This window comes from Felis catus, chromosome C2 (assembly GCF_018350175.1).
Source record: "Felis catus isolate Fca126 chromosome C2, F.catus_Fca126_mat1.0, whole genome shotgun sequence".
NCBI classification, from domain to species: domain Eukaryota; kingdom Metazoa; phylum Chordata; class Mammalia; order Carnivora; family Felidae; genus Felis; species Felis catus.
The window spans coordinates 69,414,130-69,437,070 of record NC_058376.1 but is presented as its reverse complement, the minus strand read 5'-3'; the positions used below and the strand labels follow the sequence as shown (position 1 = coordinate 69,437,070).

Genomic DNA, 22,941 nt, shown 5'->3' with positions numbered 1-22,941 from the left:
GTGAGGAATATGGATGCCCATAGGATACATTTTTAAAAACCAAGGTATAGGGGAGTCCAGGTGGCTCAGTCAGTTAAGTACCTGACTTTGGCTCAAGTCATGATCTCGCAGTTCATGAGTTGGAACCCCGCATTGGGCTCTGTGCTGACAGCTCAGAGCCTGGAGCCTACTTCGGATTCTGTGTCTCCCTCTCTCTGCCCCTCCTCCACTTGTACTCTGTCATTTCTCAGTCTCTCTCTCCCTCTCAAAAATAAACATTAAATTTTTTTAAAAAAATCAAGGTATAACTTATACGTGTTCTAACTGTACACTTTAATGAGTTTTAAGGTGTGCAAACATTGCCATAATCAAGACAAAGAACATTTCAAGCATCCCAAAACATTTTCATGTGTCCCATCTCAGTTAATCTTCCCCTACCTTCGCCCAGGCAACCACCAATCTGCTTTCTGTCACTATAGATTAGATTTGTCTCTTCTAGGGTTTTCATATAAATGGAATCATAGAGTATGTACTCACTAAAGTTATTTTTACTAGACTTTGGAATAGCTTCTCTGATTTCCTTCCCAAGTGATGTCTGGTTCAGGCTGATATTAAAATGAGTTCATGTTCCCTACACCCACAGTGATTTGACAGGGTGGGCAGAGCTAGGATGTGGAAGAAATCTGAGAGGTAAGTGGAGGCTGATGAGAAAATACTTGGCAATGAGAAGAACGTTGGCTTTTCACAGCATTGGTAGAAAATGACAAAGAGCGTGTGCCCACTTTGTGCCCTGAACCTATTTTCAATGTCACACAATACAGCTTGTCTTAAACCTAACTGCCTAGGAATTTTGTGTTCTTTGCCTTGAATGGGCACTTTATTTGGAAACTCCAGACTCCAGCCAGCCCCTCTCAGCAACGGAGTCATTGCACCCTCTGGTGTAAACCTGGGGATCTGTCACCCCTGTGGCATAAGGCATTCCCACCTACACAGCCATATATCACCCGCTGCAGCCCTCCCCTGCCTTCAGGTTTCCCTGACCCCCTCAAGCAGGGAAGTATCAGACTCCCTCCCAGCTGCTGTTAGGTTCATGGGTCAGAGGCGGAGCTTGTGAACACGTGAACATAGAGGAATACCAAGAGACTGCTTGAGAGAAGATAGGGACAGAGAGAAGAAAGGAAACCCCAGAGAAGACAGAGCAAGCTAGACTTGAAAGATGAAGAGGTAAAGGGCAGAGGCACAACCCATACAACAAAGCAGGAAGCAATAGACAATAGACGGATGGATTTTTTTTTTCCACCTAAGAGAAATCCTAAAAATTCATTCCTCTGTCCAAAATACACAGATTCAGACCCAGGCTATGAGAATCCTTGAAAAGTGGATTTTAACATGGAAATACTGATAAATCTTTCAAACAACCTGTACACCCCCCAGGTACTGCTGGACCTGCTTAATCCCTTTAAACCTCCAATAACTCCAAGTATGGTGTTTAAAGTCTCATAAATCTGCACTAGCTTAAAATAGGGAAATATAAATCATGTTCAGGAGCTTAGGGGTAGGGACAGAAGATGGGCACCCTAATGCCATTTAAAACCACAGCATAGGCTTTTCATCAAATTATTCCAAGAAAAGCTGAAATGGAAAACGCTCAGGTTTCTGAGTTGTGGTTCCATACGTTCTCAATTTGTTCTTTTTCCTTCTTTTCAGGGGGCAGGGTGGAGTGTGAGGGAGTGTAGATGGGCTGTGTAACTGGAGGGGAAAAAAACTGCAAAGACCTGTCTCGCTTAGTCCTATTTTTACACAAAATAAAACCCAAAACAAACAACAACAATTTTTTAAAACTACTGCCAGAAGTCGTTAGAAAACAGCACTATTTCTAGTAAGGCACCAACAAAAATGATGTCTGGTTTTTGTTAAATGGATTAATTCATGCCAGAAAGTAAAAATTGTGGATACTATTCTACTAGTAAGAGCTGATTTTTCTTTTTCATTTTATTATATGCCAGGCACCTTCTGTGTGAAGAAATTTGGGTGTACTATCTGATTTCATCCTCACAGCAGCCCCATGAAAAATATTATTCTCTCTGCTTCAGAGATGAGGAAACTGAGATTCAGATTGTTCAAGTACCTTGCCCAGAGCTACACTGCTGCTAAATGATGGAGCAAAAATTCAAACCCAAGGTTCGCTTTGGAAACCCCGTCTTCTTCAGGATGCCACCTCCTTTGGTGGTGTCATGGACCCAGCCCACAGACCACCTGGAGGAATCCCAAATGTCATCCTCTGAGAACTGATGTGCCTTCATCTCTCTCTGGACCTGGTCCAATGACCTTTTCAAACCCCGAAGTCTTAGAAAAGTCTGCTCTGTTAACTGAATCTTTACCCAAAGTTCAGACCATCTAGAGAAAATCACAGTCCCTTGCTTGTGTTGCTTTCTTCAAATCCCAGTTTTCCTGCACTGAGATACTACCAAGAAATCCTGGGAAAACCTGTGAACTCTAGACTCCTCACTATTAAATAAGGATCTAGGGGCACCTGGGTGGCTCTGTCCGTTAAGCATCTGACCTTGGCTCAGGTCACAATCTCACGGTTTGTGGGTTCGAGTCCTACATCAGCCTCTGTGCTAATAGTTCAGAGCCTGGAGCCTGCTTTGAATTCTGTATCTCCTTCTCTCTCTGCCTGTCCCCTGCTCATTCTCTCTCTCTCTCTCTCTCTCTCAAAAATAAATACACATTAAAAAAATAAAAGATTAAATAAGGATCTAGAAGACTACCTCCTGGGATGTTGTGAGGATTAATGTATAGGAACACAGTCTGGAGACTGCAAAAGCCAGGAAATTTCTGGGTCTTATGATGATTATGGTACTTTACATATATACTAAGGAGTAACAGCCCCACCAAAGTCTAGCTTCACAGGGAAGAGAGAAGACATAAGACATTTCAACCACTGGGATGGAAGCCAGAACTCATTTCAAAACACTCATGATTGAAAGACATGAGTTTGGAAGAAGGAAAATACATGTATCTCTACCATTACTTCCCAAAATGTTTTCAGTGGGGTATTAATAGATGTTTCCTCAAAAGGTCTATGGTCAGAGAGATTTGGAAAACACCATCTCTCAGAGATCACAATGCACCTTGTCTTATTAAAGATCCTGAGAAGTCTTACCATAAAATAGTCTCTGCTTAACTCAGCAATTCCTAAACATGTGACCTCAGGAACTTGATTTTTGGGTCTCCTTTAAGCATCTCCCAAAACACCAGGGAACACAGTTCAAGAGATGCCACTGTCAATAAAGATGGCTCGCCTCATCCCCCATCAGTACAGCATCTCAGTCACTCTTTCCATGGTGATCACCTTCCACTTAACAGTGAGGAAATTGAGAAGATCACAATGAGAGATTCCTCAATGCCTGTGAACATGTTTGCACAATACCAGGCCTGCACAGATGACAGTACATACAACACACCCATAGGTCTCTGGGTGCCGGCCCCACTCGCTTAGATGAGAAGAGAGGAATAAGAGGAAGGGTGTCTCTCATTTAGCAGCTCTCTGGCAATGTGTGTGCCATGATGCTAACTTATCATGGAGAACTGTCTTAGTTTGGGATCCTCCAGAAGCTGACCTTGAAACAAAGATTGGAGAGCAAGTAGTTTATTTGGGACTTAATCCAAGGAAATACCAGCAAGAGCGTAAGGAAATGAGTCACGGAGGGGAAGACAGCCAATAAAAAGTGAATTATTAAGCCAACTATACAGTGGACAACCACAGCTTAATCCTGCTGGGGAACAATGCAAAACATATACCTCAGAATTATCCCACCCAAGGGATGAGGTTGCTGGGATATTTACACATCATCTCCCATCACTTATTGGTTGAAAGATGCTCTAGGGGACAGGGAACAGTTAATCTCTCAGAATGTCTGAACTGCCATGTACCTCAGGCCTAGTGACCTTCCAGGTTTCCATATGAAGTCCTCAAGCACCAAGATGCAGATACTGGCAGTAGGAAGAAGGAACACACTGAAATGGTAAGGCCTGAGGGATATGGGTCTGCTTCTGTGTCTCTTATGAGCTTGAGTCCATAGTGCCAGGCCAAGAAAATACCTTCTCTTTCCTATGATTCAGTGTCTCTCAGACTTTTTTTCTGGCTCCACATCACTAATATTTCTCATTACAAGCAGTGACTCTCAAAAGCCAAGGTAGAAGGAAGCTGCATTCCCTTAGAGGTGGTACATGAGAATCTGTCTTGTTACTGGCAATAACCCTCTACTCCTACATTTTTTAGAGTTCCCAAGGGAAATCTCTTGTGCACTCAAAAGGTTTTCTCTTGTTTTTCATCTCCCTCCCCACTTATTTTTTCTGTGACCACACTGATGTCTGTGTCTGGGCCAATGCTGGTGGTTCTAGGAGCTCCTAGAGCCACAAACTCCCACAGAACCAGTGGCCATATACTACCCAGAGTCTTCCCGGGTTAAAACCTTACTGAGTCTATGTGAAGTGGGGAAAAGGGCCTTTTGTAACTGCATAGAACACTTTCCCCCTTTGGTACCACTGTAGCACCTCTATTTATGTTCCTCTGCTCACAACATCAATTGTGAGATCATATTCATCAGATACTTCTTGAGTTGCTAGAACGTGGCTCATCATAAATACCCAGGAGAGACACTCTGCTCCCTCCTGATTCCCCCCTTTTTCCCCAGGTACTTGAACAAAAACACCTTCCCTCTTCCTTTAGCTAAAGCAGCCCCTGTCATACCTGCTCGCTTTTCTTTGGGGAGATATGAATCTCCTTTGGGTTCCATAACAGACAACTAGTCATATTCTACATGTGTGGTACTTAAGTGAGAGAACCACTCACTGGAAATTAAAATTTTTCTTCTATCTTTTGTTATACCTGTGAGCCCAAATGGATGATGATGTATTTATGAGACTTCAGCTAGGTCTTAAAGTTTATTCCCATTATAGATAAAAAGAGATACTGACCCTTCTAGGAAAACCTAATGGATCCAAGGATCTCAGAATCAAAGGAGGAAGTTAAGTTTATGCACAAGTGGTATAAAATCTAAAACACAATTTCTAGAATGAAACATAGAAAAATTTTTGCAACCTTAGGGTAGGCAAAGATGTCTTAGTATACAGAAAACATGAACAATAGAAAAGTGAGTTGATAAATTTTATCTAAGCAAAAAACATTTTTAAATGTTTATTTATTTTTACCTGTTGTAATTTTCTTTTTTTATATGAAATTTATTGTCAAATTGGCTTCCATACAACACCCAGTGCTCATCCCAACAGGTGCCCTCCTCAATGCCCATCACCCACTTTCCCCTCCCCCCCCCATCAACCCTCAGTTTATTCTTAGTATTTAAGAGTCTCTTACAGTTTGTCTCCTTCCCTCTCTGTAACTTTTTTTTCCCCCTTCTCCTCCCCCCGGTCTTGTGTTGAGTTTCTCAGGATCCAGATATGAGTGAAAACATATAGTATCTGTCTTTCTCTGCCTGACTTATTTCACTTAGCATAATACTCTTCAGTTCCATTCACATTGCTACAAATGGCCAGATTTCATTCTTTCTCATTGCCAAGTAGTATTCCATTGTATATATAAACCACATCTTCTTTATCCATTCGTCAGTTGATGGACATTTAGGCTCTTTCCATAATTTGGCTCTTGTCGAAAGTGCTGCTATAAACATCGGGGTACAAGTGCCCCTATGCATCAGCACTCCTGTATCCCTTGGGTAAATTCCTAGCAGTGCTATTGCTGGGTCATAGGGTAGATCGATTTTTAATTTTTTAAGGAATCTCCACACTGTTTCCCAGAGTGGTGGCACCAGTTTTCATTCCCACCCATTTCTCCACATCCTCGCCAGCATCTATAGTCTCCTGATTTGTTCATTTTAGCTGCTCTGACTGGCATGAGGTGGTATCTCAGTATGGTTTTGATTTGTATTTCCCTGATGAGGAGTGACATTGAGCATCTTTTAATATGCCTGTTGGCCATCTGGATGTCTTCTTTAGAGAAGTGTCTATTCATGTCTTCTGCCCATTTCTTCACTGGGTTATTTGTTTTTCAGGTGTGGAGTTTGGTGAGTTCTTTATAGATTTTGGATACTAGCCCTTTATCCAATATGTCATTTGCAAATATATTTTCCCATTCCATCGGTTGCCTTTTATTTTTGTTGATTATTTCCTTTGCAGTGCAGAAGCTTTTTATCTTGATGAGGTCCCAATAGTTCAATTTTGCTTTTAATTCCCTTGCCTTTGGAAATTTCAAGTAAGAAATTGCTGTGGCTGAGGTCAGAGAAGCTTTTTCCTGCTTTCTCCTCTAGGATTTTGATGGTTTCCTGTCTCACATTTAGGTCCTTCAACCATTTTGAGTTTATTCCAAAAAACATTTTTAATGTTTATTTTTAAGAGAGTGCGCACGCGCGAAAGAGCACACAAGTCAGGGAGGGGTAGAAGAGAGAGAGACACAGAATCCTAAGCAGGCCCTAGGCTCTGAGCTCTCAGCTGCTGGCACAGAGCCCAATGTGGGGCTCGAACTCACAGAGTACAAGATCATGGCCTGAGCTGAGGTCAGACAATTAACCAACTGAGACACCCAGGAGCCCCGTAGCCAAAATTTTTAAATGTTGCTCTTTGAAAGACATTGTTAAAAAAAAAAATGAAAAGTTATGCCACAGAATGGGAGAAATTATTTGCAATACACAAATCTGCCAAAGGACTTATATCCAGAATAAATAAAGAACTCTTACAACTCAATAATAAAAATACAAACAAAACAATTTTACTAGGGGCAAAAATTCAAAGTGACAGTTCACCAAGGAAGATATATGAATGGCCAACAAGCACCAAAGAAATCCTTAACATCATTACTTGGTATTGTGCACTGGTCATTGTACTAGTTAAAACCACAATGAAATACCATTCAAATAGTAAAAATTTAAAAAGACTGACTGTATAAACTGTTGGCACGAATGTGGACCAGCTGGAACTCTCCTACAGTGCTGTTAAGAGTGAAAATTGTACAACCCCTTTGAAAAAGAGAGTGTCGGTTTTTAAAATGTGAAACATACCTGTCATTTGATCCAGCCATTGAACTCCTATTTATCCCAAAGAGTTAAAACAAACACAAAAGTTTATACATGAATATTCACAGCAACTTTAATCATCACAGCCCCAAATAGAAAATAGTTTAAATATTTCTCAACAAGTGAATAAAGAAAATGTCATACATTCACACGAGGGAATACCACTTAGCAAAAAAAAAAACAAAACAAAACAAAAAAAACAAAAAAAAAAAATCACAAATTATTGATATGACACTAAGATGAATGAATCTCAAAATAATTATACTCAGTGGGGGGAAAAAGAGCCAGACACAAAAGAGTACTTACTGTAAATCCAATTTACACAGAATTCTGGAAAATGCAAACTTCCCTATAGTAACAAAAGGCAGATCAGTGGATCCATGGGGCTAGGGGCAGAGGGAAAGGTGGACTGCAAACATGTACAAGGAAGGTTTGGGAGATGATGGAAATGTTCTATACGTTGATTGTGCTGGTGATGTCCCAGGGCTACGTATCTGTCAAAACGCATCAATTTTATACATTTTGTCAAACTGTATAAATTTACAAAGTGACAAAGAGAAGAGTTAAAGAGAGGGAGTTAGAACCTGAGAGCCCTCATATCCTCAGGGAAGTTCAGAGAAGACCTGTTTCCTTGGGTGGGAAGGTGAGTAGGAGTCTGCAAACAGAGTGGACTGACCGTTCAGAAGAAGGGAGATCTCCTCTGACCTTAAGGACCACTCGCTGGTGATCAGTCCGAGCCCTGTGTGCCCTGAACACATCCTCTCTGCCTGAAAGGCTTTCCCCTTCCTAGCCACATGTCACTTCTTGCAAGACTCTCTCCTCTTCCAAGAATTATTTTCTAATTTATCCCTGCCCATTGTGCATTCACAGCATGATTTCCACCAAATCATCTATACTTCCTTTCGCAGCTAGTTTTTGCCCACAGCTATTTGTGCTTTTTGGGTTAGAGATTACCAAGCATTGGCAAGGACATGGGGGAAACCAGACCTACACTCACTGCTAGTGCAGATTCTGAAGGGCAATCAAGTACCTTAAAATCCAGCAAGCTGACCTATGGGTACCCACCTAGGGAAATTCTTCCTAGGAACACAAGAAGATGTATCTAAGGAAGTTTACTGTCACACTGTTGGGGGTAACTTAGGTGTCCATCTTTAAGAAATGTACAAGTAAAATGTACAATATGTACACACCAGGATAATGAACTAGATTTCCATGTAGCAATCTGGATTGATCTCAAGAACAGAGTTGAGAGAAAAAAAGTAAAGACAGAATGAGATTTATAGAACAATTCCATTTATATATTACACACCCACATAAAACAGCCTTGTGTATTTTTGTAAGTGTGCTCTTATAGCTAAATAAACATCTGTCAGATGGATTGGAAAGACTATATTAAATATATTCAAGTGGATGCCTATGGGAGGAGGGCATGGGATTAGGAATGGTGGATGAAGGGGAAAAAACAATAAAATAAACATTTTCTTATGAAAAGAGAGAACCCTTCCATGGATAGATGATGATATTCTGTGAAATGAGAAGAGGATTAATGCAAGCATGTGCATCTGACTTCCAAAGTATATAAGAAAGAAGAGAATTAGGGGGCACCTGGGTGGTTCAGTTGGTTAAGTGACTGATTCTTGATTTCAGCTCAGGCCATGATCTCATTGTTCATGATATCGAGCCCAGTATCAGGTTCTGCACTGACAGTGGGATCCTACTTGGGATTCTCTCTCCTCTCTCTGCCTATCCCCAACTTTCTCTCTCTCTAAAAATAAATAAATAAACTTAAAAAATTAAAAAAGAAAAAAGTTAGACATAGATGATTGGTACATACATACAAACACATACACATAGACACATATATACACATATACATTACACATATACACACATACACACACAAATACACAAACATACACACACAAATACACACACATATACATATATACACACACATACACATGCTGCTTCTGTGTTTGTTTTCATATTCAAAATGAACAAACTTTTCTAGTGTGGTGTATCACTTTCCTATTGATGCTACAAAGTGCCACAAATTTAGTGGCTTAAAACAACATAAACTCAGTGTCAGACAGTTCTCTGTTGGTAAGAAGTCCAATAATCCAACACAGGTGTCCCTGGGCAAAAAACAAAGTGTCAGAAGGACCGCCTTCCTTTCTGGAGGCTCCATGGAAGAATCTGCTTCCTTGCTTTTTCCTGCTTCTAGAGATCACCCGCATCCCTTGACTCATGGCTCCCTTCCTCTGTCTTCAAAGCCACCAAAGGCAAGTCTTCTCACATTCCTTCCCTGACTCTGACCTTCTCTCCGGTCTCCCTCTTCCACTTTTCAGAACCATTGTAATTACATGGGGTTTACCTGGGTAATCCAGGATAATCTTCCTATCTTAAGATCAGCTGATTAATCCCCCTTTGCACATAAGGTAACAGATTCACAGGTTTGAGGGATTAGGACATTGACATTTTGAGATCCAGTATTCTGCCTACTACATATGGCAAACAGTGAAACCACAAAACCACATATTCTTTCTTCTTGTGAATCAGTTATTTGGCCAAATAAAATCTCCTGAGTCCTACTATGTGCCAGATCTCTGTGGTGAGAGCTAAGGTTACAGTAGGGGTTAGGGATTGGGAGTTTGGTAGTTTTTCCTTCTCTTTCAAACAAAATTCCCACCCTGGCTTATTTTAGCTAAGAAAGTAATCTGATTAAACTGTCCTCATTACATTAAATGACTGGCCAGTAGTAACCTTCTAGAAGAGACATTTATATTTGTTTTAAAGGAGCACCCTAACCCAGCTCTTAAACTTTAACGGGCATACAAATTACCTGGGAATCTTGTCACTTGCAATTTTGATCCAGTAGGCTTGGCATGAGGCCTGAGATTCTGCTTCTCTGACAAGCCCCCAGGCCATGCTGACACTGCCCATCCAGGATAGCAGGTGGAGGAACAAGGCCCTAACTCAAAAGAAGTTCTAATCCCAAACAATATTCAGTCTGACTCTACCTTCATCCTTATGAAGGTTTGCCTCCCAAGAGGTAATGGTACTCAACATGTTAACCATAACACCACACTTTGTCACTATGATCAAACACCTGTAGCAGAGGGGAAACTCTGCCTACTGATAATGGTTTCCCACAAGGATGGTTTCTGACCCAAACTCACATTCATCCCGATGGGGGGGGGGGGGAGTACATTTTACAATCTTTAATATAATAATGAGTCTCCTGTCTCCTAGGCCAGGATTTATAGGCCAACATCCAAGGCTTATGTCCCCTGGCAATGACCGAGAGAGCCAGTCCCCAGACTGATACCTATTCTTGAAAATTTCTAAGGTTTGAACTATTTGAGGATTCCCCTACCAGACAAGGTAATAAATGGCTAATAAGATTCAACGTTATCTCTCTAATGAGGATTTGATTTATATACTAGGTCCTTTGGGGACTGAAGGGGTGAGATGGGCAGGAGGGCAGAGCAGAAGCAAGAGAATCCCTATAGATAATGTAGATAATCTTTATAGGGCCCATGAAACCTTAATAGAGCACATGGACCAATGGGAGGACACATTACGTGTGTCATATTATCAAGTGAATTGTTAATGTAATTTGTAAGGTTAAAGGAGGCAAGTTTCTATATATACACGTGGCCATTCTTGATTAATGAGTTTGGGCAAAACCACTTCATTGCACCCTTCTGAATATTAATGTACTTGAGTATACTCTGACCTATGACTTCTCCAAATCCTTGTTTTGACCTCAGAAAGAGATCACTTAGGGCAATGAAACGGAACCATACCTACAGTTCCATACCTTCTATTTGCAAGACAACTAGGTATGTCTCATCTTCTTGGCAGAGTGCTTCTTTACTGTTTCCCTCAAGGGCTCTGTGAGGACCCTCCATTTCATGTTACCTATAGACGTCCTTCTCACCTTATCTTGGATGGATAGTTGCTAGAAACTCTCTTGTATGGTCTAACATTGCTGGGCCTCCCTGATTCAAGCAGCACAGATCCAGACTTGGCATCTGTGCAAGAGAGAGATGGTAAAAGGCATGACTGTCTGTAATATCAAAAGGGGGCACACTCTGGCTAGAATAGGACTTAAGGCTATCCATTCTTCTAGCACCTAAGCTAGATGTTGTCTTTGAGAGCTGTTCCCTATTATAGAATAGATTAAGGGTTACTATTCTCTCCCACCCTAAGTATTCATCCAATTTTATACATGGCAGCAGCTTTAAGACACAATCTACTATATATCACTATATGGAAAAAGAAAAGGAAGTTTATAAGAGAGGAAAATCATTCAAGATCAAACAGTTCATAGCAGAGTCTATATTCAAACCCAGCTCACAGAGGTCAGGTAAATTGTTTGAGGCCATATGTCTGGTTGATGGCAACAGCAAGACTAGAACTGCCTCCAACTCCAAGACTTTTTTCCACTCCAGTCTCCCTTAACCATAGCTGGGATACCCTTTCCCCACTCGGATTATAGATTCACTAATGCCTTTGAAGAAATCCAGCTTAAGAGCTGAGGGAGAAGGGTAAATGGAGCTACCTGGGAATCCTACTGATCAGGCCTGGTCTTCTTTCCCACAGTCATATTCACCTTGTCACCTAATTCCATCTTTATGGCTTAAGCTTTTTAATTCTTTTCCTACCTAATCCCTCTCTCTGGCCATGTGTGATTACTATCTTGCTATTTCAGGTTTCTGTCCAGCTGGGTAAAATCTTCACACACTGTTTTAGCACTGAGTTTTTCTCTTTGATGTCATCTCATCTGCCTGGGGGGCCGGCTCACCTTCCCACCCCTCTGCTGGCACCTCACTGGGTTCTTCCCCATCCCTGCTTTCACCACCATACTTTCCACTTCCTCTCTCCCTTCCACTTCTCTTGGAAGGATGGCTCCTGAATTTTTTGCCCCCAGCAGAACTGGATGGCTTTTCTCCCTCTGCTTAAGGGAGTGGGGGGATGAGCCGTGAAAGCCCCAAATGCCATCTCTCATCTTATTTCCTATTTCCAGCACATATCCTATTTATAATTCTGCCTCCCTCTTAGCAGATTGACACAGCACTCTGCTTGGTTCCCAGAATAAATGCAATTCAAGAATAAGAGACAAGTCCAGGCTCCCAGGATTCTTCCACAGTCAGGCATTGGTTAGGAGTTTTTTTGCCAGCATTTGAGAAATGTCTCTGATGGCAGCTGTGTTTCTCTGAGCCCATCTTCCGCTGTCCTGGAAACTCCTTCCATATAGGATTTTCTTCCTGGCAGATTTCCCTTCCTGATTATGTCTAGACCAAGCTTATATTAAAGGTAGGTGCTATTCCCTAACATACATTGGCTACACCATAAAAGATATTTAAGAAATATTTGTTGGGTGAATAAATGTTGGCATGTTAATAACAGGTCATAGCTGAGTTTGTGGGAAGCCAATTTAGAATTATAGCTGATCCGCAAAGTCAACATTACATATAAAAATTCACATTAAAGAAAAAAAACAGTTTCTTATTACACCCAACGTCTCTGATGTCCCCATCACTGAATCATTATAAAACCTAAAGGAAGGAGCAACATTTACAAGGTGTCTTCCACTATTAGGAATGGTGCTTTGCTTAAATTATTTCATTTATTCTACAATCTCTGAAATAAGATTTTGATCCCCATTTGTAGGTAACAAAACTAAGACTCAGGTAGGTGAGCAGCTTGCCCTAGAAAGAGTAAGTGGATTCACCCCAAATCTATCTGCCTTCAAAGCTCACTTCAAAAACCTAAAGAGGATTTGGGGCCTTTGAACACAGCATCCAAGGTAGCACATGCTAATGACCTCTGGTTCAATCTGTGTCCCCCTGCCTATTTCTTTTCTGTTTGGCACATAGTAGCTACTCAAATATTTTAATTAAATTATCAGATATATCATTTCAGCTTAGTTTCTTAGCATGACATTCTAACATTCTGGGCTTGATATAGACACTTTAGAGGAAATCCACCATCAAGCTTTAGAAGATTATCAGATGGGGACACACAGACCAATGTTCTCTGTCCTCATCAAGGAAAACAGACACAGGATGAAAGCTCAGCGGGCAGGATCTAGGTTAGAACTAAGGGAAACATAAGACACTGGACCAGACCAACAAGAAAGACAAAGTATTTTGCCTGCAGGTCCCCATCTCTCTGGGATGAACCAGATTCCTGCCTGCTGGGAAGGCTTTGTCTCTGAGGGTCTGCAGAGGCACCAAGAGCCGTTCTTCTGCATTTGTGGTAAGAGAAGCTGTCGCAGAAACTGTCCTCACTCAATGGCATCCTTTTCACAGTAATGCGAAGTTGTTAGTTCCCTTGATTGCTCTCTGATGCATAGCTTTAATTGCATCCTTGCTTTTATGTACAGAATAGATTCATGTTCCCAAGAGGATAGCTAGGAAACCCCATTGCCAGCCTTGGAATACAAATGGGAGCCTGCTGAAACTGCTGCTTCATGGGTGGGCACAGGGAAAAGGACATCAGGGAGGACAGCTACCTCTAAAAGTTTGGGGTTTATGCATGGAGGTGTCACTGTCCCTAGTGAACTCTTCTGGGAGTAGAAACGGCAGCAATGTTGTTCATAGGAAACTGCTTGAAAATTGCATAGGAAACTTCCCATGCACAGGAAATTGCCTGTGAGGTGAGTGTATGTGGTGCTAAAAAGCTGCCATCCCCCCCGAAAGCTGTTCCTCACCCATACAGAAGCCTCTATGGACTAGTCCCTCTGTTGACATAATTATATTGACTTGCTCAATTTTTTATGCATGGTCCTATATTATTGAGATCATATTATATATAAATTTTATAATCTATCTCCTTTAGTTAACATTGTAGCTTATAAGCCTTGGGGGCGGGCGGTAAGGGGTGCAGTAAAATCTAGCCATCTTACAATTGAGGATGACACCAGGCAGAATTGGCAGCAATGACCAGCACTGCTGGGTTGGCTCCTGGCAACTTGAGTAGTCCTATCCCAACGGTTTGGTTCACCTATTTATACAATTTCATGGGGCAGTGGGCAGTAGTAGTTGGTCTAAGAGGTAGGATTAAAAGAGTTTGGTTTTTTAATCTTCTCTTGATTTCCTTTATTTTCCAAATTTCTTAATAAACCAGTATGACTCTTATAGTCAGAAAAAAATTATTTTAAGTGTTTCCTCTTTCGGCTGCCAAGAAAGCAGCAAGGCATTGGAATCTGAATCAGCTACAGTGAAGAGGCCACTCAAGCTCATCTTATCAGGCCTTAGGCTCTCCATCTGTGAAATGGGACAGTCGCCCTGGACCCTCCGTAGTGGAGACTGTTAACACCATCTCTAACCTTTATAGATGTCACACCATCCTTGGACAAGATGAAGAGATAACCAGCCCATATCTGGGAGGTGGCTGAGCTGCATGATTCACCTCTCCTCACCCCTCCAAAGACCCCATGCCTGTCAAAGGAAGATGATTCATTCACCTTATTTGTGATCAAAATCTCCCGATTTAGGCACTGTTGAGAACAGACTGGCATCTAGGTATCTTTAGTTCTTGAAAAAGGGGAGTCAAGCTACCTTCTTTTCCCATGGCCCATTTATAGGGCTAACATTCATTAGGCATAAGAGACACGGTACCTAGGTACCATAGTGCTTTTATACGTCCACAACGTTTTAATAGATAACATATTTGTCCTTATCTTATATTTGCCAACATGGTTGTACAATATAAGCTTTCATATTTTTTGTCCATGAAGGCAAAAGTGCCTAAAGCCCATGAAAGTCATAACATGCCCCTGCTCAGCCCATATCAGCCCCATATTTTCCAAGCCCTTCCATGAAATAAAGGTGGACTGTGGACAAGCATGCCTACCACTCCTCTCTATTCATCTTTGTCATCTTTCTGGTACAAAAGAAATAGAACTTGGGTGTGGATTTTTGGCATGAAAATAACTAACCATTCGGTCAAACTGAAACCCCACAGCAGAATTAGGCAGATGAAGATCTATTTAGCAGACAGAAGAAGAAATAGCTTTTTTAATTGCCCACACAAACAACCATTACAACACAGGAAAGATAAGAAGCAATAACTCTAAGAAATGACTTGGCATTTCCCCTTTTTCTTAAGAATGATTATCCCTCATTCCTTAGGGTAAGGTGTCTGTGAAATGCGAACATCCTCTTTAATAATCCTGGTCCTTCTTTTCAAATTAGAGTTATAAATAAGTAAGTACAATTTGCAAACCATTTGATTACATCCCTGTACTTTCCCAAGATTCCCTAAGGAGGCACTTACACCAATTTTTGCATCATTAAATATTTAAATAAAAACTCGAAGTGAATTGTGGGACAAAAAGGCATTTATGAAGCACATGTTTGGGCACAATGCAGCGCCAAGTCTTAGGCTCAGGGAGCAAGTAGAACATTTGGTCCCTGCAGACCAGCAATAGAATGAGCACATCAAAGAGATCTGAAGGGAGAGAATGTTGGTTTCAAGGGAGGGAGCCAATACAGAAAGCCCCGATTTTACTCCAAGTCCCTTATGCAGCAGCCACAAACACACAGAATGCCACCAGGAACCAAGAAGGAAGCATACACAGCAGCTGAAGAGCCACTCTCAAGTCTTAAACCCCATGCCTCCGTTGGTTTTTAAATGTTGTGTAAAAGTTGAGTTCAAATCACCCCCAAATACCAATGGTACAAAAGAAAGTAAGTAATTTAAATTCAGAACACTTTGTTCATGAAATCAGGTGATTTTTTTCAATACATTTTATCACAATTTTCCTTGGTAAATGTTCATTGAGCATGGCTCTATGCCAAGGGCTTGTACATGATATATTAAACAGCCTCCACCCACAGGAGTTTGCAATGTGTTTGGGAAATAGATGTTTAAATGGTGTATACAATGAATGACATGGGAGCAGTCCCGACTATAAGTTCTGTGTGGGAACCAAGAGAAAGGCGAATCCTCAAGTGACTGCCAAGGCCCTGAGGATCCAGCAGGAAGCAGATGGCACACTCAAAGGATTTAACTAGAGAGAGTTTAACTAAGGAAATACTGACTGAGATGTGGGGAGACTTAAGACAACTAATCACAGTGGTGAACTCCTGGACTAGCAACAGTGGGGAGCCATCACCACTCTTGGCCTGAGGCAAGGCAAGGTTGGTGTCACTGGAGCCCCACAAGAGTTGGTGTGATGGAAGAGGGGATGCCCCACGCAAGCTGAGACTGTAGAGGGGCAGGACACTCAGGCTGGGATTGGGGAGTAAAGACCCAGCCGGCGATCCCCTGCTGATACCTCCCATAAGCCAAGCCTACCCAGAAACTAGAGGGAAAGGGAGCCAGAAGACACCATCTTAGGGCACAGATAAGGAGAGAGAAGAGCAGAGAGTGGATCCAGAGGGACAAATGGACTAGTTCAGCACCCGGGCTAGACACCTTGCTACAAGCCTTAAGAGAAAGACGAGATTTCTTGGCATAAAAATGAAGGAGGAGGATAGGGGCACCTGGATGGCTCAGTCGGTTAAGTGTCTGACTTCAGCTCAGGTCATGATCTCACCATCTGTGGGTTCAAGCTCCACATTAGGCTCTGTGCTGACGGCTCAGAGCCTGGAGCCTGCTTTGGATTCTGTGTCTCCCTCTCTCTCTGCCCCTCCCCAACTCACCCTCTGTCTCTTTCTCAAAAATAAATAGATGTTAAAAAACTTATTTAAAAAAATGAAGGGGGAGGGCATCTGAGGCAGAGAAAGACAAGCATATATATATAAGAAGTAAGGAATTTTTTCTTTCTGTCAGGAGGTAATGTACACAAAGTGCTTTTTTTTTTTTTTTTTTTTTTTTTTTTTTTGGTACAGAAAAGTCAGGCTATAACATTCAGGAAGCTTGGAGGAAAAGACACTAAGCAAGGTTTCTTGATCTCAGCACTACTGACATCTGGGGATGGATGATTCTTTTTGGGGACTGTTCTGTGTACTGTAGGGTGTTTAGCAACATCCCTGGCCACTACCCATTAGATGCTAGCATGCACTCCTGGCGGTGGTAACTGAAGGTATCTTCAAACATTGACAGATATCTCTTGGGGGGCACAAAATTGCCCCCGATTGAGAACCACTGGGAGAGGAAAGGAAAGAGACCAAAGAAGGCAGATAACTGTTGAAATACAGTGCAGACGGGTGACACTAAGGGCTTAGTCCAGTGTGGCACGGTGACACTGACAAGGACCAATGTCGTAGTCTCTATGAAGGAGGAGGAAGCAGGCTGCATGAGGAGGGGTAGAGGGAGTGGTGGAGGGTGATTTCAGTTTGTAGATTGGATCACAGGGAGAATGACATCTCTAGGAAGAGGTAGGAATGTGTGGGGCTGGCCTTGGGGAAGGATGATGTGTCTTCTGTGAATTTGTTTGAAGGAAGCCTGGGATATTTAGATAAGAGACTGACTTGAGGAGGGAGACTGGGACTGGAGGTGTGAATTTGAGTCATCCACAGAGAGACAGGCTTCTAAACCTCCTATGGATAGAAGTTCTCCCGGAGGAAGGTAGAGAAGCCAAGCACTGAAGTTTTCTCTCTCTTACTCTTTTTTTTTTTTTTTTGGCGGGGGGGCGGGGGGTGGGTGGGCAGGGTGATGTGCATATTTAGAAGAATAATGTGAGATAGAAATAGAAAGTGCCAGAGGCAAGAAAACCAGGCAGTTTTCTGAGGGGGGAAGTCGTGAAGTCCAGCCCCAGACCCTCTCACCAGTCCATATGCCCCAAGGGCTATGTCTACCACAAGAAACTACCTTTTATAATATATACAAAGGTGCCGCTGGGCTAGGAGCAGTCCTGAAGAGAATCAAAGATGCCACGGGAGCCACAAGTGTCAAGGCAGGAGAGGAGCCTTGTCCACCCCCCACGCACACGTAGTTAACAGTCCTCTATTTTTTAAAATCACTCAAATCCTGAAAGAAGGAGACTTTGATTAGGTGGACATTTTCACTTATGTGGAATAAACAGCTCTTCATCAGGGAGGGAGCAGTTATAGGAAGTGTCATCCCCCTAGAGTTCTGAAGGAGAGGTTGCACACAAATGTAGTACGAAGACCTGAAGATCCAGATCCACAAAGGTAGCCTGCTTGTCTGTCTCCATCCTTCTAAGTGAAGAAAAATGGTGGATCTTCTTGGGGTATTTTTTTTCCCTCTCACAAAGATGTATTTGTGGTAGGCAGAATTCTAAGATGCCCCCCAAGATTCCAGGCCCTGCTGTACATGCCTTGTGTAATCTCATCCCTTTGATTGTGGGTGGAACCTGTGGATGTGACAGGGTGATGATTAACATTCATGATTAACATTATGGGGCAAAAAGGAATTTTCAGATGTAATTAAGGTCCCTAATTAGTTGACTTTGGGTTCCTCAAAAAGGATATTGTCCTGGGTGAGCCTGACCTAATCAGGTGAGCCTTTAAAGAGATAAAGAGAGGGGCGCCTGGGTGGCGCAGTCGGTTAAGCGTCCGACTTCAGCCAGGTCACGATCTCGCGGTCCGTGAGTTCGAGCCCCGCATCAGGCTCTGGGCTGATGGCTCAGAGCCTGGAGCCTGTTTCCGATTCTGTGTCTCCCTCTCTCTCTGCCCCTCCCCCGTTCATGCTCTGTCTCTCTCTGTCCCAAAAAATAAATAAACGTTGAAAAAAAAAAAAAAAAAAAACAGATAAAGAGAAAGCAGCCATGTTGTGAACCGCCGTGAAAAGACCACATCACTGGGACCAGACAGAGCCTTCTAGGAGCTGACAGTGATTCCTGGCCAACAGTGAGCAAGCAAATATGGACTTCAGTCCTATAACAACAAGGAATTGAATTCTGCCTATAATCAGTGATCATGAAAAACGACCCTGAGCTTCATATAAGCTCAGATCCCCAACCAGCCCTTATATTTTAGCCTGATGAGACCCTTAGCAGAGGGTCCTGTCCTGAAAACATTGAGTTCATAAATTTGTGTTGTTTTTAGATACTACATTTGTGGTAATTTGTTATGCAGCAAAAGAAAACTAAGGCATATATGAAGAGAGACTGTGTCCATAGGGTGGGTTGGCTCCATGAAGAGACTGACAACCACAACCCACAGCTGAGCCCCACAACCCACAGCTGAGCCCCACAAGTATGCAGGGACTGGGCAGGTGGAGACGGTGTGACCCTTGCTGTTTCTCAGACCCAGCTTCACCAGGACCCAAGCAGCCCACAGCATATAGGGCCATAACTCATCTCCTCCTATGAGAGGGCAAACTTCAGACCTGAGAAATTGAAACACAATAGAAGCCACACAGGACAGGCAGAACTTATTTTCTGAACTGAGATGGTCATGGCACTAAGTCTGCTCAGGATTCCTACTCCTGGTGCCAGATCTGTCCCTTCCTTGGCCAAGTATAACTTTAGCCCTTCAGATACTGAGCTAGCGAAGCTGAATGGGCACTGATGTATCGCTTCTCAGGAGGGCCTCTTCGAAGCAGGAAGGATATGGAAGAAAGGTGGAAGGAGAAGAAAAAAAGGAGAATTTTATTCAGCAAACAAACATTTATGGTGCTCATTACATGGGTAGCCCTGTTCTAGGCCCCAGCAACACACAGTGAATAAAACAAAAATCCATACACTCCAGTGAAAGAAGAGAGGCCAGTTAATAAAACAAAAATCTAAAAGTATAGTGTGGAGTGACAGTAAAGCAAAAGAGGAGCTGGAAGGGAAAGGGTTTGGAAAAGGATATCAGGAGTGCAGTTTGGGATATGTTAAGTTTGAGGAGCCTATTGGACACCCATTGGTGCTATCCTGTAGACAGTGATATATTCCAGTGTGGAGTTTGGGGAAGCATTGGGACTGGAGATATAAATTTAGTATCTAAAACACGAGATCAGCTGAGATTAAAAGGGAGTATATGTGGATCAAGAAGTATGAGGGTAAATCCTGGGAGCCTCTGACATTAAGGTATCACAGAGAAAAGAAAGAACCAGTGTCTGAGTCCAGGCTTCCATAACAAAATACCACAGACTGGGGGCACTTAAAACAACAGACATTTATTTCTCCCAGTTCTAGAGGCTGGAAGTCCAAGATCAAAGTGCTGGCAGATGTGGTTCCTGGGAGGCCCTAATCAAGGTTTGCAGATAGCCACCTTCTTGCTGTATCCTCACATGTCACAGAGAGCAAGCAATGGTCTCTCTCTCATAAGGACACTAAGCACATCGTAGGGACTCCACCCTAATGACCTCATCTAAACCTAATTAATTCCCAAAGGTCCTACCACCAAATACCATCTCACTGGGGTTTAGGGCTCCAACATAAGAATTTGGGAGAGGGGGCTCTGTGCTGACAGCTCAGAGCCTGGAGTCTGCTTTGGATTCTGTGTCTCCCTCGCTCTCTGCCCCTCCCCCACTCACGTTCTGTTTCTCCCTCTTTCTCTCAAAAATACATAAACATTAAAAAAAAAAAGAATTTGGAAGAGGGGGACAAAAACATTTGAGTCCACAGCAACTAGCAAAAGTGATGAGAAGGAAGAGGCAGTAAAGAAGGAGAAAAAGCAAGAGAGTGTAATGTTCTGGAAGCCAAGGCAAGAGTTTCAAGGATGAGAGACTGGTCATCAGGGTCAAATGTTGCTGACAGGTTGAGTTGAGGCTAAGAACCTTCAATTTAGCATCATGTCATTTGGGATCCTGACAAGAATAGTTTTGATGGAGTGATGAGGATGAAAGCCCAATTCAATTAGCATCAAGAGAGACTGGACGGAGAGAAATTAGAGGCAGCAAGTACAGACAACTCTTTTAATGAGCTGTGCAGTAAAGGAGTAGAGCAGTGGGGCAGAGCTGCACGGGACTATGATGGGAGAAATTAGAGCGTATCTGTATGTTGATGGGAGCAAAGGGATAATGACAAAATGTGTATAGTCAATTCTCCGTTACACAAGAAAATAGAAATAGTGTGGCCCATTTGATGAGTTTACTTAGATTGTATGTAATAGCTGACATATATAAAAGAGAATATGTAAATTCTGAAACACAACGAACACCCACAAAACCACCATCCACACCAACAGCTGGACCACCACCAATCACATCTATATGTGTGCTCCTCCCCTCTCCAGCCCTCTGCCTCTCAGAAGAAAACAATTTCCCTGAATTTTGCCGTTATCATTTCCTTGTAAAGTCATATCTCTTCACTATAATCTGTTGTATTTATTGACTGATAGATCAAGGAAGACCTCTTCTCTGCCCCTCAACCTACCTTCTGCAGACAGACATCAGACCACCTTGGTCCGTCTCATGAAATTCCTTTCTTACACTGAACCTGCACACTAAAAGTCCACTTTTCATCTTCCATCTCCAGCTGGCTACTGCTTTACCAGAAACACCCCTTCTTTGACATGAGGATCATATTAGTCATTCCTCTCTGTATCACGTCCTCCACATGAAAGCAGGAAGAGACAAGCACATCTTCTTCACTCATGTGCACACAGAACAGACCCCATTGGCCGTAGCACCCTTTTTCTCCTGCAAGTCCTCAAACCTCAAGCCTCACCCCTCTCGTCCTAAGGCACACCCCGAGGGGCAGGTGTCAATTCCTGGTGGCCCCTCCACAGAGAGCTCAGGAAGGTGGTCGGTGGTCAGGTTTCTTTGATCCCCAATCACCCATGGGCAAGTGGCCCAATCACCCATGGGCAAGGACTCTCAGGGTATGCAGGGATCTGCAAACCTTTGACAAATGCCAAAAGACTGGGCCCTTTACAAATGGATGACAGCAGGTTCTGAGAAGCCTTCTGCATACATAATCCAAACACCCAGCCCCCGCGCTTACTCACTGATGCTTGAAATTGCTTTAAGGAGAGACAACAGGCTTTCATCTCACAACTGGAGAAAGCTTTGAAGGCCCTGGATGAACTAACTCAATGATTTAGACTAGCGCACGCTAGCCGTGTAAAAGGACTGAAAAGACTGGATGATGCAACGGACATCTTTAAAAACGAGTGTGAAGGGACAAGAGGTAAAGCAGAGAAAGATGGGTCTTGTCTCCTTGGGAGCTTAAAAAAAATTTTTTTTTGAAATCAGAAGACATGGAATCAAATTTGTCCCTATCGTCAGCTGTTTGACCACAGGCCAGTTACTCAAAGTTTTGAACTTATTTCTTATTTCTAAAACAAAGGTAAGTACGTACCTTCAGAGTTACTGCTACACGGTGAATATTTTTCTTCTTTCCCTGTTGCCTCAGGCATCTCGAGCTCTGCTCATTTCCATACTAACAAGGGCTCCCTCTCTTAGCATTATAGAGATTAAGAATGAGGAATCTGGAACCAGGCAACATGGTTCAAATCCTAACTATCACTTTCTGTGATCTTGGGCAAAGTTACTTGACCGCTCTGTGCTGTTTCCTCACCTGTGAAAATGGGAGGTAATAACAGTACTTGCCTTGTGGGGAGATTGTAAGGATTAATATGTGTCATGCATTTAGGGATCGTTTTGGCACACAAAAAAAGCACTGCACGAAGTGCTCGCAACTATTATTCCCAAGGGCTTCACCTGTCCACTTTCCACAAGGTAAAACATCATTTTAAGCTCCTCCACTTCCGCTCTTTAATATACAAAGCCCACTGTAAATTGCCACACATTCCTCTAGGTTTCCTAACGCCCCCAGCCCTAATCTTAAACAGCCAAGCAATCTGGTCCTCCCACCACAAGCTAACCCTAAGCAGTTCTCAACTCTCCGGGCCCTGCAGGTTCTGAACTTCCGCCACCCAGACTTTGCTGGATGGTGGCGGGCGCGGGGGCGGGGCGCCGCCGGAGGGAGGCGGGAGGGCGGCGGGAGGTCAGCTCTGTGACGTCACGCCAGGGCCCCTCCCCCCCCCCGTGGTTGCCAGGCAACGCAGCGAGGCGT

The 22,941-nt window shown here is 42.8% G+C and overlaps 1 protein-coding gene across 2 annotated transcripts in view; it reads right to left on the bottom strand.

Moving 5' to 3' along the window:
- KALRN (kalirin RhoGEF kinase) overlaps positions 1 to 22,843 on the bottom strand; it is a 708,823-nt gene extending 685,980 nt beyond the window's left edge. The window contains exons 1-2 of one of the 2 annotated variants that reach the window (XM_045037038.1): positions 22,225 to 22,843; positions 11,014 to 11,107 (exon numbers count right to left, since the gene is read on the bottom strand). Coding sequence is in view for 1 of the 2 variants with exons in the window: in XM_045037036.1 (XP_044892971.1) it covers positions 22,225 to 22,282 (58 nt within the window). In the remaining variant the exon portion in view is untranslated. The remainder of the gene's footprint in view (positions 1 to 11,013; positions 11,108 to 22,224) is intronic. The other variant, XM_045037036.1, reaches the window with a different exon arrangement.
- Between the last annotated feature and the right edge of the window lie 98 nt (positions 22,844 to 22,941).